This window comes from Phallusia mammillata, chromosome 8 (genome assembly GCF_965637545.1).
Source record: "Phallusia mammillata chromosome 8, kaPhaMamm4.hap1.1, whole genome shotgun sequence".
NCBI lineage: Eukaryota > Metazoa > Chordata > Ascidiacea > Phlebobranchia > Ascidiidae > Phallusia > Phallusia mammillata.
The window spans coordinates 12,680,963-12,699,197 of NC_137259.1; the positions used below are offsets into that span (position 1 = coordinate 12,680,963).

General features: G+C 35.8%; 2 protein-coding genes across 3 annotated transcripts; one reads left to right on the forward strand and one right to left on the reverse strand.

Moving 5' to 3' along the window:
* Positions 1 to 523: 523 nt before the first annotated feature.
* Positions 524 to 8,835, forward strand: LOC145204484 (annexin A13-like). 2 transcript variants are annotated; one of them, XM_080077053.1, is made up of 7 exons: positions 524 to 1,367; positions 2,774 to 2,868; positions 3,114 to 3,260; positions 5,474 to 5,623; positions 7,291 to 7,467; positions 7,749 to 7,937; positions 8,535 to 8,835. In XM_080077053.1, exons 1-7 carry the CDS (start codon positions 1,277 to 1,279, stop codon positions 8,679 to 8,681), a joined length of 996 nt encoding a protein of 331 aa, XP_079933179.1. In that variant the 5' UTR covers positions 524 to 1,276; the 3' UTR covers positions 8,682 to 8,835. The 2 variants fall into 2 exon arrangements, with proteins under 2 accessions (XP_079933179.1, XP_079933178.1); XM_080077052.1 differs by lacking the exon at positions 524 to 1,367 and adding an exon at positions 2,584 to 2,695.
* A 1,019-nt stretch (positions 8,836 to 9,854) lies between these two features.
* LOC145204485 (uncharacterized) lies at positions 9,855 to 16,960 on the reverse strand. Its single transcript, XM_080077054.1, has 7 exons — positions 16,658 to 16,960; positions 14,330 to 14,423; positions 13,999 to 14,131; positions 13,420 to 13,536; positions 13,095 to 13,154; positions 12,563 to 12,667; positions 9,855 to 12,497 (listed from the first exon to the last, which is right to left on the reverse strand). The coding sequence occupies exons 1-7, from the start codon at positions 16,894 to 16,896 to the stop codon at positions 12,307 to 12,309; spliced, it is 939 nt and encodes a 312-aa protein (XP_079933180.1). The 5' UTR covers positions 16,897 to 16,960; the 3' UTR covers positions 9,855 to 12,306.
* Between the last annotated feature and the right edge of the window lie 1,275 nt (positions 16,961 to 18,235).

Consider the following 18,235-nt stretch of genomic DNA (forward strand, 5'->3'; position numbering starts at 1 on the left):
CATTTTAAGGCGTAGGTGATGTAATTTCTTCTCTAGTACTACAGACAGTTGCTGACAGCATTATTCGCTCGCTGTTGTGAAGAAGTTGCTTTTCGACCGTCTACTAGTCCACCAAAGCAAATATTTGTGCCTGCGATAGTGTTAGAATAGATTAGAAGCTAGTCATACTTAAGGTTTGACATCTTGAAATGTCACATTCGATTATGAAAGCAAAAAATGTACTTCGAACAAAAGGGTTGCGAACGAAATATTGCAAAGGTTGTTTTTGTGGGTTGGTTTATTAGTTTTACAGTTAGGTAACAGAAACTTTTTGTTGGATATAGACCTAATTTGTTTTTAGAACAGTCTTTTGTTGCTTAGAATTTAGATAATTCCGCAATTTGTGCTAAACATAGACACAACAATATTACCGTACCTGGTAAACCCTGCATATGACAGACTTTACCTCAAGTACTTCTCGTACATATGCTGTGGTATTTAATTTGATTTTCAACCGCTTCCATACCAAATGCTTGATATGGCGTTGAGCCTGCGCAACACTCTAAACATATTACCTTGGCTAATGTCAAAAAGTCCATGTCATATAACATGACCCAATATAAACAGACGAAGTTGATTATTCCTCGTATGTCTTTTTCTTTTTTTTTGAATTTTATGGATTATGAAACTGCACCCAATCTTGGGGTCGATTTTATACCATCAGAAATCGTTATTCAATTTTTGACACTGTAACGGCATGTCACAACACACTAAATCAATCAAACAACAATTTCTATTGATAACAAAGGCCATTGTGTGACACCGTGTTTGCTGGAATCAATCGATTGTAACCCCAGGAATGTTATGGCTTCATGCGGCCTTGGTGTTGTGTTATTTGCCGTTAAAAAGCAGATTTATCAAACGCGGATGGAAACGTCTTTGTTATTTGAAGTGGGTATAATGTTGAAAACAGTTGCCAGCGGGAACTGCAACAAAGCGACACGTTCACTGTAGCCTATGTTGGACTATGGTTTCCTGCAATTTTAGGGCTTATACTAAAATCCGAAAATTAACTGGCGTAGTATAATTTTAAAAATCTTTCAATTTATGCTATGTGTTTGGAGGAGACATACTTCTGTTAAGTTTATATGTATAGGAGTTATACTGTCATTTGCTGAAATTTTCCTTCAGTTGGCAAACTAGCTTATGTGCTAAAACTACCTTTACTGCCGGTATGTAAAGTTTTGCAGGTAGCCAGTCTTAGGGAGTTTTTTGTGGTTACGCGCACTGAGCCACAATGACTTTGCGTGCTGGAACGATCAGCGATGCAGAAAATTTGGATCCAACGGAACAAGCAAACCGATTATGGAAAGCTGTGGATGGCATAGGTAGAAAAAAAACGAATTTACATTAACACGTAGACTTCTTTTAATTTTACTTTTGTTTTATACTCTTAAACATATGGTTTTTGTTAGGCTGTCACTTTTTGTCAAGTTGATCATAATACAGCTGTTACATTCGGTTCAAATGTGGTTACGTGGCCAGCCCACTTGACACGTATTCAGTATGATCGACATAGATGATCTTCAATCTTTTTTAATTACTATACACCCTACGACTGGTGCTTACGAACATTATATTCCCTGAAGTGACAGATAATTTCTCGGGAGATTTCAGGTTATTCCGCGTAACAAACATACAGGAGCCAGCGTAACTCCTTTAATCCATCATTAATCTCATTGCAGGGACACCAGAGATTTTAAAAGGCAATATAATTCTAGCAAGGCTTTACCTATGGAGATTAGGTAAAACGAGAGAATAGCCGTGTGTTTGGCTCACTGTGGTTTGGCGCTAGGCAAGGCAAATTAAGGAACCATACTGTTGGCAAAGTGTGTGCCAATCTTCAGCATTAGTATTTGTGCAAATTTGATTAAACCCATTATTAAATACTATATCGCAACGCCAGGGAACTTGTCCCGAAGCAAAACGTATCGTTTTTACTTTACCAAACATGTATCAGTTTGCATTAGACTCGACCGTACTGAAACCGCCAAGTCGCCAACACCGTGTCAATCTAAATTCGGGGACAGCGACCTGAACGAAAGGGGTAAACGGGGTATACCGATTCGACATTGCAAAAAGTACTAAATCGCTCAGATCACTATTTCCTTTGGGACCAAGCGAGACGTTCGCTAAACAATTGGCAAGCACGGGCAAGTGCCATTTTTCAGCTATTTTCATCGAGTTTTATCCGATATAGGTTCCTCGTTTAAAATAATTTGCCTTGATGCTTTAGACCAGGGGTGTGCAACCTTTGTTACTGTGGGGCCAAATACAATTGCCAAAATTTAAACGCGGGCCGCACCTGTGCATAACACAAGGTGATTTTACTTTGTTGCTTACCAAATATGCTTAACTACAAGTAAAATTCGCATTTGATTCTAGCCACATAAGTCGCCGAAAAATAGCATCGGGTGCATAAATCTATCAAAAAATATATAATAGTTTGACTCGTTTCTAGAACATTTGGAATCCAAACGTCTTTGCTGGCATCACAACCTTTAATCAAGGGCCGCATTTGGCCCGCGGGCCGCTTTAGACCCTCAGACCTGTTGTAAAATGGAGGGTTGCGTAAACTACATACTTAACATGCATAAGTGGTTTGGATGCATTGATGCACAGACACTGTTTCTGTCGTTAAACTACGTAGCTGAAGGTGCAGGAGTATTGACATTCCCACGTCATTTATTCAGTTTTTGTCCATGAATTACTTATGTTTTAAACGTTTAAACAGGTACAGATGAGCATACTATCGTCGATGTTGTGTCATCATGCAGCAACCGCCAGCGGCAACAAATTAAACACGACTTTTTTAAATACTACCACAAAGTAAGTTTTTTATCAGGCAAAGTATTAAAACAAACGATGATAGGACCAATAACCTTAACACAAAAAAATGGGCATTTTCGGAAAATATAAGGTCTGTAAAACTGACAGCACTGTCTGGAAATTAAAAGGTCCAAAATTGATACCAGAAAAACGCATTTTTGAACGGATTTTGTTTCGACATGTTCAAGCTGGTGAATAGTTTTGAGAAAGGCAAATAATCGGAGTCTTTTGTTTTCTTGTTGCAGGATTTGGTGAAGGAATTTAAATCGGAACTTCGAATTCGTCTTTCTTTCGACTTTAAGCAGTTGCTCCAATCGCTTTTCATGACACCTGCTGAGTTTGATGCAACTTGCCTTAAGGCCTCTGTTAAAGGCCTCGGAACAGATGAAAAGGTGAGCAATTAACAATTAAGAACAGTTGACCTTCACTTCAATTTTGCGTTTCGACTCGTTACCTAATTGCAAACAAGAAAATTACACGTAATGCACCGAACTTAAGAAATTTAGCTTGCCACAAAAAACCGTTTCGTTTTGCTTATATTTCTAATAGCGGCATAGGGATTGACCGATTATAAAAAAAACTGTTTGTGCATACAATATTGCTCTGATCAAGCCACGCACGCATGTGGCTACACTGAAATTTATTTGGCAACAGTTAGAATTCAATAAAATTGGAAATTACATATTTAACCAAGTCACCTGAGCACATCAGGATAAACGATAAATACGAACGCAATTTATTGTTCCATTACGCAGGGCGCAGCGACAGTTTAGCAAAGAATTAAAGGACAAAATCTGGACAAGTGCTTTCAATGTGACGCCAACGTAAGATGGCAGCGGCATTAACCTTCGGATTTAAGGTTGCTCTTGCGATTAATTGCACTCTGCACGTTGTCTCCTGCCAAAGCGCCTGAAAGGTCACTGGGTTCAATATTGTGCTCAAGATCTTTCCATACGTGCAAAAATGTGTTGTAGTTTGTGCCTGACTGATTTCCATCGTCACGTATGAAGTGGTTTTTGCCGCACGATTTATTTCGATACGCCAACCTAATATGGCTTACATAAAACTTTTCCTACAAAATTCATTCTATTTAGACGACTTTATGCGAAAATGACATCGATTTTTAATAGGTCATAACGCGACGAAGTGAGTGTCTGGGGAAAGTTGAACAGAACGTCTAAATATTTTATCACATCAATAATATATGAGGGGGGTGCTTTCAATTCAGTCGTCCTCAATTAAGTCGGGATTCGTGCACTCCAGGGACGCGGACTTTTACGTGTTTTTGTACAATTTTCGGTGATCAAATAACACACAGAAAAATTCCACTGCTTTTGCTGTCAACATTTAAATTAGTTGTTTTGCAACAAACAAACTTGTTTTAAGAACACTATACACGGACTTGAAAAGTAATGTTTATATGATCAAACTTGTTTTGCTGAAGGAAAAGTGTCAAGCAGCAAAACAAGTCTATTTTTTTATTGTAAATGTATTTTGTTGTTAGTAGGCGGCGAAAGTGAGTCAAGTAAACTAGCTTACTGAGGTCATGATCTGTGTCTTTCTGCTAGTATAATCTTGCAAAACTTATTGGTCTGTGCTGGACTTCGCCTCACATTCCATTTAGGTGCGTTTAAAATGCAAAAACGGGACAATTTTTGCTTTTCCTAAAATGTTCGTTCGTTTAACATTACACAAATACAGTAGAATAACGGTCCTGTATTTGTGAATTACGACCGGCAATTCCAGCAAAAATGTAACAAAGAAATGACTGCACAAAATGGTTACCACAGTCGAAACGACATTGAGACAAAAGATTACAGCGATTATAACGGGAATAGAAAGACTATTAAAAAGTCTTGATAGATTTTTAGTCAATTTGCGACCAAGATCGTCGTTTTTACCGGAACCGTTCCGGCTTACTTTAACGCACCACTGCGGATTTCCTATTTCGTTACAGGAGAATTGGTTGACAAAATGTTTTGATAACACATCCTTATTAAATGTTTTGACATCATATCCTTAAAACATCGACATTAGAGAAAATATTTATTCTATATACAGCACAGGTTTAAACGCATGTAAGGTTACATATGAATGCCTTCCCTTCAATAAGGCCAAAGCGGCTGTTAACTTTTGTAAGCAATAAATAATTAATTAATGTACAACGCTTTAAGCGTTTGGTGACTTGTGTAACAATTTCGTGACGCTAAATAAAAGTCATGTTGCTTAAGCTTGATCGATGCTGAAGGGTTAATTGGACCTAGACTTCGTTAATCAACATTTTTAATGCTTGGCTGAGCACGTACGTTTAAGGAACAATGGAATTTCGGAAAATAACAGATACCTCAAATAATGTATTTTAAGTTGTACGTGTCTTACTCAATGCTTGATCAAGCACCCTGAAATAACAAACGTTTCTCGCTAGTTGACTAAACGGAATAAATTTTCGCCCAACGTTCACACATTTTTAAAACACGGTTTTCATTTTAATTTGGTCTTATTACCTCACGCCCATAGGGAACCCAGAAACAACATTTTGTTTATTAAAATTGGTGCCGAATTATTTTACTTTTTAGCTTTAGTGCTTTTTTGGATTTTTTCTCAGAGCCTTGTTGAAATTTTACTGACCAAGACCGCCGAAGAAATGATTCACATTCGCAAAGAATATCAACGCAAGTATCGAGTTTCCCTGGAGGACGACGTGGCGGATGACACCAGTGGAGATTTCCGAAAGTTTGTTTACTCGATGTGTCGTGTAAGTAAACAATATTTGAACGCTTGAGAAAACTTGTCAAACCCGCTGAACAAAATTGTGAGAAACCACAAAACTTTACTGGTTTTTAAAGTAATCGAGCCTGAAGGGCAATAATTAAAAACAAACATGACTATTTTTTGTATGCATTCATTTGAAAAGCCACATCATCTTACATTGGTTTGAGAACCTAAACATACAATCCGGAGACAACTGTATTTAGGATTGTTTGCAGTGAAGGTTTTAAACACTACAGTAAGGGTTCCAACTTTTTCCCCAAATCTACCAATACCCTGTGACAAAAAAAATACAGCAAAATGTATGCTGATTGTGGTAAAAGGGTTGCCTTCGAATTAAAATCTTCAGTGAGCTACAATGTTTACCTCCATCTTGATGTGGTACTTGTAGCGTGCGAATCAACAGATGGAAACATGTTTGCGCAGCCCGTCAAATCGACGCCGTGTTACCAGCGACTTTCAATCACTCGCCCTTCGAATCGATACTAACTAGCGTGGCGGCGCAACCCAAGCCAAATACTATTTCATTTGCTTTATTTTTTTGCCCCTGCCGCAAAACAATTTTATCCTGGAAGGTAAAATATCGATGCCCGCACATGACATATCGATGCCCGCACAATCGCACATGGTTTTACCTTTTTTCTTACGAGGAAATCGAACATCAGGCAGGAAAATGGAATGGACAGATGTTGAATAAGAAACGTCAAACTAAAACAATTCCACACACATCAAATCGAACTATTGATGTATTTGCGTCTTATTAAATATAGCCTGGTGGTCAATCTTTTCAAAACAAGTCTTCTCAAAGAGATTTTATCACAAAACTTTTACTTTTAAAGACAACGTAGATTTTGCTACGTTGGATTTGTGAGTAATCTCTGCAGCGTACAAATTAGCTTATAATACAAAACTGTTTTTTGTTGCTATTTTTTCTAACGCACAAAATTTATGTTCAAAAGATGCCAGAAAGTCGAGAAGTATACATACGCATAATCCCAAACGTACATACGCATAATCCCAAACCAATCCCAAACGTTAATAAACTATTTTTAATAAAGTAAAAGTGCTGATCGGACCCTTTGGCTTGGTTTTGAACATAAATATTTTAAAGCGCTGACAACACGAACTGCTTTTATGAGTTCACATTACATCTCCGGGTCGTAACATGGACCCACTTAGCGGTGTGTGACAAATTTATGGGAAGCTTCGAAATAGGTCTACAACTCGCTTTAAGTAAAATGAAATCAACTTTTATGTATTGTTGTGCTTTAATGGACATGCAACCTACCTCAACAAACTCCTCTTGAATGCGTCGTGAGATGACATTACTCTTTAGTATGAGAAACGCAACACGGTATGTTAAACATTTGAGATTAAGTTGTATGTCCAATGATTCTGTGGCATATGGCAGCCCAAAAAATATGCTGCTGCTACAAAGCATGTAAATATTACTCCGGCCAAATACTTGTACATGTATTAGACGTAATGTAAATGAAGCAAAGTGTAGCTGGACATTCTTTCCTTGTTTCCTTGGCTTGACATGGCCTGCAGTCATGCTGAACTGTTTTTAACGAACGATAAAGTTCAGGTTTTAATTGTAAGTTAGATAAGTACTAGTTAGTAAAGCTAGTTGTAAACTGGTAATTTGTTCAGACGAAACGAAAAAACTTCGGCATCGTCGACCATGATAAAGCACGCGAAGTCGCAAACGAAATCCACACGACCTTTACTCAATACCGCGGCACAGAAACACCGAGGTTCGACATCATCGGATTTTGTTGCGGAGAAAACTTTAAACAGATCAAAGCAACGTTCGAAGCTTACGAGGGGGTAAGCTTCAATGTTATCAACTTTTGAAGAACTTCGATTAGGCGCACCATTTATAAAGAAACAACACTCGTTACATCAGCTGTTGCTGCCAGACATAATGTATAAACGAGCATTGCGCTTCCAGCAGTTTATCCTGATAAAGGCATCTCGTATGGGACCTCGAAACGTCGGTAATTCATAACAACACCGGTGTTAATCTACTTATTTTTTAATATATTGTTCCAGCTTTTTTTCCACAAAAAAGTGTTTAAAATAAACTGTCTCTAAATACTTTTTTGCAGATAACAGGGGAACCAATTACCACTTTAATGGAAACAGAATTTCACGGCGACACCACGTGGGCACTTAAAAGCGCAGCAAAATGCTCGCAGTCTGTCCAAGGGTTTTTGGCCGAACGACTTTGGAAAAGTTTGGATGGGATTTCAACCAATGACGATACGCTTATTAGAATAATTGTCAGTAGAGCAGAGGTACGTTAACTATTTTATTTTCTGTCCGTTCGAAGTTTTGCTTTTTACAGTTTTTTGACATAATCTAGTTATCAGCAAGACCAACGAGTGTCTTGGCATTTCGGACTTTTTCAAAACCTTTAGCACATTGTTAATAAAAGTACTCAATGCAAATGTTAAATTGTGTGCCCATATCCGAAAAGCATGCCATTAAAGCACGCCTAAAGAGTCCCGAAGAAAAGTCCTAAAGCACAACTTATGCAATAACGTCACTTGTTATTAGTGAACTCCGACTAAAAAGATGGTTAGAAACTAGAGTTGGGGTGAAGCTAAGTAGGTAAAGCGCGAGTCCCGGAAAGACCCCTGTCGTGAATTCGAATCACTTGCTTGGAAAACCTGCTTGTTTCGGTATAACGCCTTGAATGGGCCTATGATTTAAAAATGATTTTTGATTTATAAAAGATTATTTTTAGTTGAAAATCAACACAAAAACATTAGGCTACACTAAACTTAGAACTGTGGACTAAAACGGTACATTCACATGCATAGGGTAATTAATATCCGATCAAATTACTAAAAAACCGAAACTACATTTAACATGCTCTTGCCTTCTTGCAGACTGATCTGGCTGATATCAAGCACGAATTTGAAATTCGCTACAACAAAACTCTAGAATCAAAAATCAAGGGACACACGAGCGGCCAGTTCAAGCAGCTGTTGGTGGCTATCGTGCGGGGAAACAATCCCAGTATATCGGAACACTAGTCGAGTAACTTGTACTGATATACTGATGTAACTTTTGGCAGCAGCGATGTTTGTAAATCGCGCCAACTTCTGAAATGGCGTTTTTGTTTTTTCTTGGAAGATGAGTTTGTGTGATATTGTGTTGCTTGCACAACAAATACAAAAGTAATCCCGAGTTAAATTTTTCATGTATTTGAGCAACGACTGTACCTGGCCACACATAAATTGAGACCCGATCTTGTATCAAAAGTCCACAAATCTAGTGTTTTAAAGCGTTTAAGTGCGAATCAATTTTAAGTTGTTCATTTTAAACTAAACCCATTTGCGTAGTTGTAGTCAAAGATTGTCCGCAAGCCGCATTTTACGAAACGCTAAAATGTCACCTCCAAGATAAGTACCTAACAAAATGTTGCCTATTTTATCCTTCGAAAGTAAATTCCCCTTGGTTAAGCACCTCTGGCGTAACTATTCCTCTAAAATCCGTAAAACATCATAACGGAAATTATTAGACCAACCTGCACACATTAGTAGGCTACATGCAATACAAGAGCTTTGTTCAATTTTGAACAGACAAAGCTTTTTGAAATGCATGCATTATTTGGGCACATTAAGCATTTATTTTTTTTAAAAACAGACAAATTAGAAGATAAAGCGTTTGTCGCATATATGAATAAAACATGCTTGTAAAAAACGTAACAATGTCATACCATAAACTAGAATAGTGTTTTTCGAAAATATATTGCCAGTTTATATACTACATCATATTTAACTATGTATCACATATCCATTTACTATATTTATAATGGATATATATTTGGCACCTACATTTCATTGGGTCCCTATCTTTTTCCTGGCACTTTATAACCTAATTGTTTCTGCAAGCATAATCTAATGGGTCCCCACACATATGCATATGCGATTTGGTAACAGTAAAAATAGGGCACAATCACTGTTAGATATTTACCAATTTACTATACACATCATTTGATCTACACATATGATTGTTTTTGCAAGCAAAAACGAATGGGTCCCCACACGCGCGTTTGTGTGGATTTATGGTAAACAAACACCCTGGTTATTTTTAGATTCCTAAGGACAAGCTTAACCAACTTTAGCCTTAACCCAAAAAGTTTTGCCCGTATTGTTTTTGCATCATTATTGTCATATAATTACAAAAAACAGTCAATAGGAACAGGAAAAATACTTTCAATTTATTCTCATGCTTTGACCTTGATATTGTCGTTCAAGGTCAGTTTTTAAACACAATTTTCCAAAACTTAAAATGTGCTTGATAACTTAATAAAACGACATAGCATAGCTGCGCAAAAACAGTTGATTTCTAATCACCGACACGACTGCCTCATAAAACGTCGGTCCGGACGTCAAGCTGAGCACTCCCGCTGCATTCACCCGCCTAAATCGTAAACAAGACTTCTATCTGACTGAGAAAATGGTCACGTAACGACTGCGTTCATGCGTGAAGCAGAGGCATTTTTTTCTATGCGCCACTATGGTCAATCACTCCCATTGCGTCAGCTGTGCACTGAACGACAGGCAAATACGGTCATGACGTCATACGCATCGCCTGTCCCTGCCGTGACCCAGCAGCGTTAACGTTTACAGCGCAATATCACTAACACCGTATCATCTTAATTCCAACCAGTGAGAAAATGGTCAAGTGACGACTGCGTTCATGCGTGAAGCAGAGGCATTTTTTCCATGTGCCACTATCGTCAATCACTCCCATTGCGTCAGCTGTGCACTGAGCGAGCACAAATATGACAGAAGACAGCATGTAAAAACATATTTTTACTATTACTGAGCCGATTGCACTGCATTTTTACCAGCCAACAAGGAGCACCCTATCCACAGCTGTTAAAAATTTCAACAGGTTAAGTCTTGTATTTCTGGCCTCAATAACATGTGAACAAACAAACAAATATTTGGGGGTAAAGGGGTGAAAATGGATATATACAACTTCAAGTTACAAAATAGTTTTAGTTTAAAATACGCTGCAATGTACCAATCAAAAAGTATGAAACTCCAGAAACATCTGCTTTAGCAAGTATAGCCGTTTTAAAAATTTCACGTTTTGGGGGGCTGTGGGTGAACCGAGGGGTCAAACGGGGTCAAAATTCACATGGACCATCTTTTGACCAATATCTATAATAAGTGTAAATTTGAAAAAGTTTGAACCATTCTTTCTTGACCAAAACGTGGGAACAAATCTGCGTTAAAAAATTCACGTTTTGGGGGGCTGTGGGTGAACTGAGGGATCAAACGGGGTCAAAATTCACATGGACCATCTTTAGACCAATATCTATAATGTGTGTAAATATGAAAAAGTTTGAACCATTCATTCTTGATCAAAACGTGGGAACAAATCCGCGTTAAAAATTTTACGTTTTGGGGGGCTGTGGGTGAACCGAGGGATCAAACGGAGTCAAAATTCACATGGACCATCTTTAGACCAATATCTGTAATGTGTGTAAATTTGAAAAAGTTTGAACCATTCTTTCTTGACCAAAACGTGGGAACAAATGCGCGTTAGAAAGAAAAAAAGAAAAAAAAATATATATAGACAAAAACAATATGTGTCCCCTTCAGGGAAGGGGACCCATAAAAATGCTAGCACCGAAAAAGTAGTCACTTGACAGTCAACTTTAAACTGCACATCTATTCTGTGAAAAAACAGAACTAAAACAAAATATTGCATAAACAAAACAGTGGAGAAAACAAAAACATAATTTATCCATCTATAAAACAGCGGAAACAAGATGAAGATCAGAGTCAGTAAAGGAAGATTAGGGTCAATTGATTTAGAGAGGGTGGTTGTTTTCACGTACCATGTCTTTAAATGTGGTAGAAAATAAAGCAAATCTAGCACATGAAAAATACATCTGACACACCACCCCACACAACACAAAATTATGTGAGCCTGATACAAAGGTACCCAAAATCTAATTTTTACCCGCAAGCTTGTGGATTTAATTTTTGGCATGGGTATTGCGTAGGCCTACTATTTTTCCATCAACACAAACGATGACACATGGTTAAAAAGATTCAAAAAAGCTACTTTTACTTTCAAGGTTTTTGAATTGAATACTTTTAAGGCCAAAAAATAAGAGCAGAAGATATTACATGTTTTTTTTTGCAGTCAATTGCTACAGAATAATTTGGATGAAGTTTAACGTTTATCACACTAACTCAAGGTTGTATTTTAACAAAAGTGCTGTGCAAAATGCACCCATATTTCTTTAAAAGATAAGCTGACGATGTAATGTTGGCTGTTTCAAGACATTTGGACACTTTTTATTGTCCTGGGAGAACAACTTGTTTTTTGTTAAAAAAAGGACATATCCTCCAAAATGAGGATGTACGGTAGGCCTAGTATTGCGCCATACGTCATCAGGAACAATATCAGTGTTTTGTCAACCTGTTCTTGTCAACGTGCGGAATTTTTTGCCTTGGAATAACCATTCACGGACTTGAAACAGAGCTTGTCGTTGGCAAATTTTCTTTGTACGTTTAAAGGTGGTTGTGGTCCCACCTAAGATCTGATGTAACATGGCCTTGTCCGTCTCTCCATGTAAACCCGAGGTGACAAAGATCACACACTTTTAAAGTGTTTACTTTGCAAATGCCATTACACCAATGATTCTCGATCACCATTATCAGCATCATGTGGTCTTCTTACCAATTCTTTGACTTCGTTTGCAATTGCCTGCAGACCGCTATCCTCTAATGCTGAAATTAGGTCATCAACATTCGTACCAGGTTTCTGTCCTTTCCAATGTTCTATGGCATTCATTATTATTTTTGCATGCTGTCCATTATCTGTGACAAAAATATTTTTTTAAATATGTCCCAGTCTAGTCAGTACAGTTGCAAACAAGTCAAACCTGCTTGTGTAATGCGCTGAATTACATTTTGGTCAAAATCTAGTCCATTTCTCAAAAAGTCTTGAATGTATACTGGTGATAAATTCTGTTCCACATGTTTTGCAGCTGCCCAATAATGAAAAATAAAAATACATTAAGTTAAAAATACTTTGGGCCAACAGGTGAATTTAATCTGAAAATTATATTGCATGCTAAACATTGCCTTTTTAATGCTACATGGAATTAAATAGATTCCAGATATATTACAAAAAATATCACAACTAATGTTAAAAATACATTCAACATTTTTAGATGTTACTTGCCTCAAAATAGCCGCTTCAAACAGTTAAAACTACTTTCAGAAAACCAACATATTACCACAAATTTTGACCATTGCAGGTACAGCACATAGATACAATAAATCGTTCTAAATATATTTAAGCTGCAACTACATCTTCAAGATAAAATGAAAACACAGAACATTCCACCATAACTATTTCTACCAGCAAATTTAATTTGAGTTTGTCAAACATTTTATGATAAAATCATTCACCTTCTTTGAATACATCTTTTCTAAATTTTCCATTAGCTTTGCAATGCTCTCTTTTGGCTTCTGATAATACAAAATCATTAGTATTACAGTAAACATCACAAAACCTGTCGTATTATGTACAGTACTTTAAGTAAAAAATATATGTTAGGATCCACTGGTATTGGTCATTTTTAATGTAAATAATCAACATGTATTTAGACAAGTGCCTATGTTACATAGTTTAGTACGCATTTATAAATACATGAAACAAAAAGCACATGTTTAGGTAAGATAGAGAACTAAACTTAAGACAGGACTTATATGCACCATAATTTTTTCCACATACCGTTCTGATGTGACACAATATACAACCGTATAGCCAAGATAAGACATATCATCACAAAAGCAACACAAACTCCTATCGAGATGAGCAAGTTAACTTCAGGTTCATTAACATTATCCCCTATTGAAAAATAAAACAATATTAAAACATGTTTAGTCAGAAAACTTTTTTAGTTATTTCCCAATTTATGGTTGTAAAACATTGCAATATTTTTTCTAAACACAAGCAGACACTTTACTTCAAGGAAAACAAATAAAGTACACTTTCATTTAAAGATCCTGAAAATAGTATATTTGTTTGTTTGTTTCACATTTTTATCCTCAGTGGGTAGGCAACTCTTAAATGTGTTGTGCTCACAGTGAGTCTGCTGTTGAGCTGCTTGTTTAATTGCAATTCCATTTTTTTTTGGCAGTTGGGACCACAAGCAGGCCTATACAAATGGGTTGACTGGAGTTTATGATATTAAAACTTATGGTGCCTATTTGTCATGTAAGTAGGGTGCCACAAAATCATTTTGGAGATAAATAAGGGAAAAAACATGTATTCCCTTCATAAAAAGGAACCCATATGAATAAAACATACTTTCAGATAAACTTTGAGTAGTAAGTGGAGTGGGTATATCATGTTGTCTGCTCATTTGAGTGTTTTGTTGAAATTGTATTGTGTTTGGTGGCTTACAGTTGTGTTCGTCAACAAATCCATGTATGCATCCACACTAGATCAAAATAGACAAAATACTTCAAATTAAAATGATAATCCTATGTGCAATATAGCTATTTAGTGATTAAAACAGCATATTATCATTGGTATAATTGTGCAACTACCCTATGTCTTACCTTGTCAAATTTCAAATGCAAAAATTTTGGTTACACTTTTATTTGACAAGAACATGGTAATCAATCACAAATCTTACTATGTTAGGCTGTGTCTGTCTACCATGGTAAAGAACAAACTGATATGGTTTTGTACATGGGTCTTGTTCCCTGCAGTAGTGCAATGTGTTCCACCTATTTACAAAAAGAAAAGCAATGTTTTGTTGTACTGTTTTTAAAACAAATATGTTTGTCCTTGTCAGGCTTTGAAAGTTTACGAACTTTTGCAGAGGATACTGACCAGAAACAGCAGTGATCTACAAGTTTGATTCGATGCTTTTAGAACAGAGCTTTATTTATTCTTGCCACTCTTATTCAACACAAAATATCCTCAGCAAAAAAGGCATAGTTTTTGTGAGTAAACTTTTATCATTAACAAACAGTTTAAGTTCAATAATATGCCCAGAAAGTGGCGAATGATTGTATTTGTGCTCAATGTAAGTCCTTCCCTTCATGGACTTATAATTTATTCATTAGGAATCCTATGTTTGTAAAATCACATAACACATAAATAAAATTAATGCTTCCTCTCTTTCTATCTCTGCAATACTTCAAGAATGAACTAACATTTATATGTGTGCATTTATTTCTTTAACCACTACAAACAGCACATTAATTTAATCTTTGCATAGGTCTAACACTATTATACATAATCTGCTTAACAAGGAGGCAGTATACAAAAAAGAAAAATATTTGGTAAAAAACAGTGCCAAAAATATTTTAAGTTTAGTTCCTGGCTCGTCAGAGTTATTAGAAATAATTCAAATTTCATTTTAAAAAGGAGCTAGTAAATCTTTTTTTATTAATGAAATCTCCTATCTCACAAAGCAAAAGACTGTGACGGTCCACGTTCATTAAACGATTTATTGGTTTTATTATTTTCTTAAATATAGTCAAATGGGGTAAAAAAAAATTTGCTGAAGTTGGGGTAAAAAAAACACAATACCCTCACAGCTAAACCAAAATTTTTTTTAAAATGCTTTCTTTTTCATAGGATGTATTTATTCTCTGCCTAAAAAATAAGCCATAAACCATTCTCAGATTTTGTTTCTAGGCAATGTTCTGCAGGTTGAAACAACAGTAGTAAAATTCGTATGTTAAAAAAAAAACCTTTAGAAACTTTCCTGCAGATTTTTTATTACAACTTTGGTGTCAATAACCTTTGTTCTGTGTTGTGTCATAACTATGATCTATTAAACAAAAAATACTCCACATGGCTAGCTTCTAAATTTTTTCAGATATCTTGTTGTTCGTTTTTACCCAAAACGGTTCTATAGGAATGGGGTAATAAAAAAACTATGTATTTTTGGCACCCCAAAAAATTTTTTTGCCCAAACATTTTTATTTGTCACCTGGAAGTTTAGAAAATAAAAAAGAAAGCCTATAAAACATGTACTTAAACCAAAATTGTATAAAATTGGTTTGGGGCCCGGTTTTGGAAGAATTTTTACCAAAAAGTATACCTGTATAGCTAAAAGTACAAATTGGGATCCAGGCCTAAAGAAAAATGCTACAAAGTAAGAAAAAGAGGTTATCAAATCATTATGTGGTAATTCAAGCAGTTTGGGGTAGAAAATTAAACTTTATTTCAATAAGGTTTTAGGTTACATGACCGGTCAGCAAGTGGGTGAGCTCCATTTAAACCTAGTTGGATACCAACAAAAGAATGGTAAATGACAAAAAAGACAAGGGCAATCAAAGGCAATAAATGCAGTGCAATAAAGGTACAAAGCCATGGAAAGTCTTAGCACCAATTTGAAAGTGTTTTATTAATTTACAAACAGTTTACCAACTGCTGTAAGTTTGGTTTGTAAAATTTCGAAAACAAAGAATTTTATGTGGCTCATGTTTTTTTGTCTTATTTATTGTAACAGAGTTATTAATGAAATTTATGTCTTATCTTTGACTTTAAGATGGTTTATTAAGTTCATATAATTGAATTGAAGTTCCAACTGCCACTTATTTTTTTTAAATGGTCCTAATGTCCACTTGTTTTTTTTTACCCCGACATTGTTTTTTTTGTACCTTTTTCGGGTTAAAAAAGAACAACAGTTTTTGTCAAATATTTTTTTTGTTTTTTAGTAAACTCAAAAACTTGTCACATAACTATAAAAGTAGTCCTATCAGCTTCGTTGGGAAGAAAAACTGACCTTTTGTTGCCTAAAATAAAAGTTTGGCAACAAAGTTTCAAAAAAATTGTTTTTTTTACCCCACTTGACTATATCTTTATTTTCAGACATTAATGATGCTTAATAAAAGCGAAATGCAGTTGCTTTTGTAAAACAAATAAAATACAGCGACTGATTTAGTGGTTTTCATGCTGAAATTACCTAAAAAGAAGCTAAATGTATTAGTTTAGAATTACTTACTGTTCGGAATAGTAGTCTTCTGGACATTGTATACAGTTGGGAAAAGAGGGTTCACCCATGGGAGTAGTTGGACACTTTTTTGCTTCAATCCCCACACTTTCAAGTCGGTAGCCAGGTGGGCATTGAAAGCATAGTTGTTTGGAAATGGTAGGGTGCTTGTATGTGGGTATTTTAGTAGATTCACAGAAATGGTGCAATGATGTGAAAAGAACATACAACACAATAAAAGTTTTATACATCCTTCTGTTACACTAAACTAACAAAAAGTGAAACTGAAAATAAAACTAAAAAGTTTTCATGTAAAAAACAAACAGAAGTTTCAATCTGGACATAAGTACTACAAAAGACATTTAAAGTAACTGATGTCATGCAAATTGATCTTAAATAATACATAAATGTTACCACAGAAAAATAAAACCAACAAATTTTTAAACAAGAAAATAAAAAAAAACATTAATTGCACCAGGTTTCTTCCAAGGTGCATGCATCAGTCTTTATGACATCAAAAAACTACTCTATTTTCAGTGCCAAGTAAATTTGTTCTTAAAACTAAAAGGCAAAAAAATCAGTAAAACTTGAGTTCCTTTTTTTGAAAAAAATAACAACATGGCAACCAGTCTGTCTGACGTATACAAAGATACAAACACTACCATTAGGGGTTTCCCCCGGGACTGACAACACAAACGACACACACTTGTTATTTTTGCGCCTATCCTGAAAGGGCCACCTTGGGTTTGTAAAACACGGTGGCGGCCACCGTGGATATTTTGGTTAGTTTATAGCGACATCGTGAGAAATATTGTCAAATCTGAAAAAAAATTAAGATTTGAAACAATTTTCTCTCTCTTCTCTTTGGGCTTATGACGTCAAACACATAGTTGTCTGCCAGTGAACGTTTGACCATTGTTGTGTACAATGCAAATGTGTTGTAATAAACTAAATATTATTTCAGACATATCGTTTTCTTCTAATTTTGACGAACGTTGCATTCTATGGAAAGTTTGTTGGGCTTTGAGTACTTGCAATCAGACATGGGCCATTCGTATTCGTCATTCGAATGCATTCGAATACAGGTTTTGTTACCTTCGTGCTAAATTCGAAAGATTTTGGCTTTCGTTCGAGAGTTCATGAATACAATTCAAATAGTTTATGTTAACTTTTGAACTAACAATTCACGAATACAAAAGCTTGAGTAAATTCATTCGAATACAATTCGAATTTTTGTAGGTCCTTGCCAACCTAAGAATTTGCAAATTCGAATACACGATAATTTTTTACGAATACAATTCGAATTGTTGTCGGCCTTTGGCAACGTAACAATTCATGAAATCGAATACATTACTACATTTTCACGAATACAATTCGAATTGTTGTTAGCCTTTGGCAACGTAAGATTAGTAAAATCAAATACATAACTGGAATTTTACGAATACAATTCGAATTGTCGATTACCTCCACACTAGGAGTCGAGAATATGTTGCCACATATTTTTGCCAAATAGATTCGAATACAATTCGATTTGGCAGTGAATGTGACCTGATTTGACAAGTTTTTGTTTATGTTACGAAACATTGACAC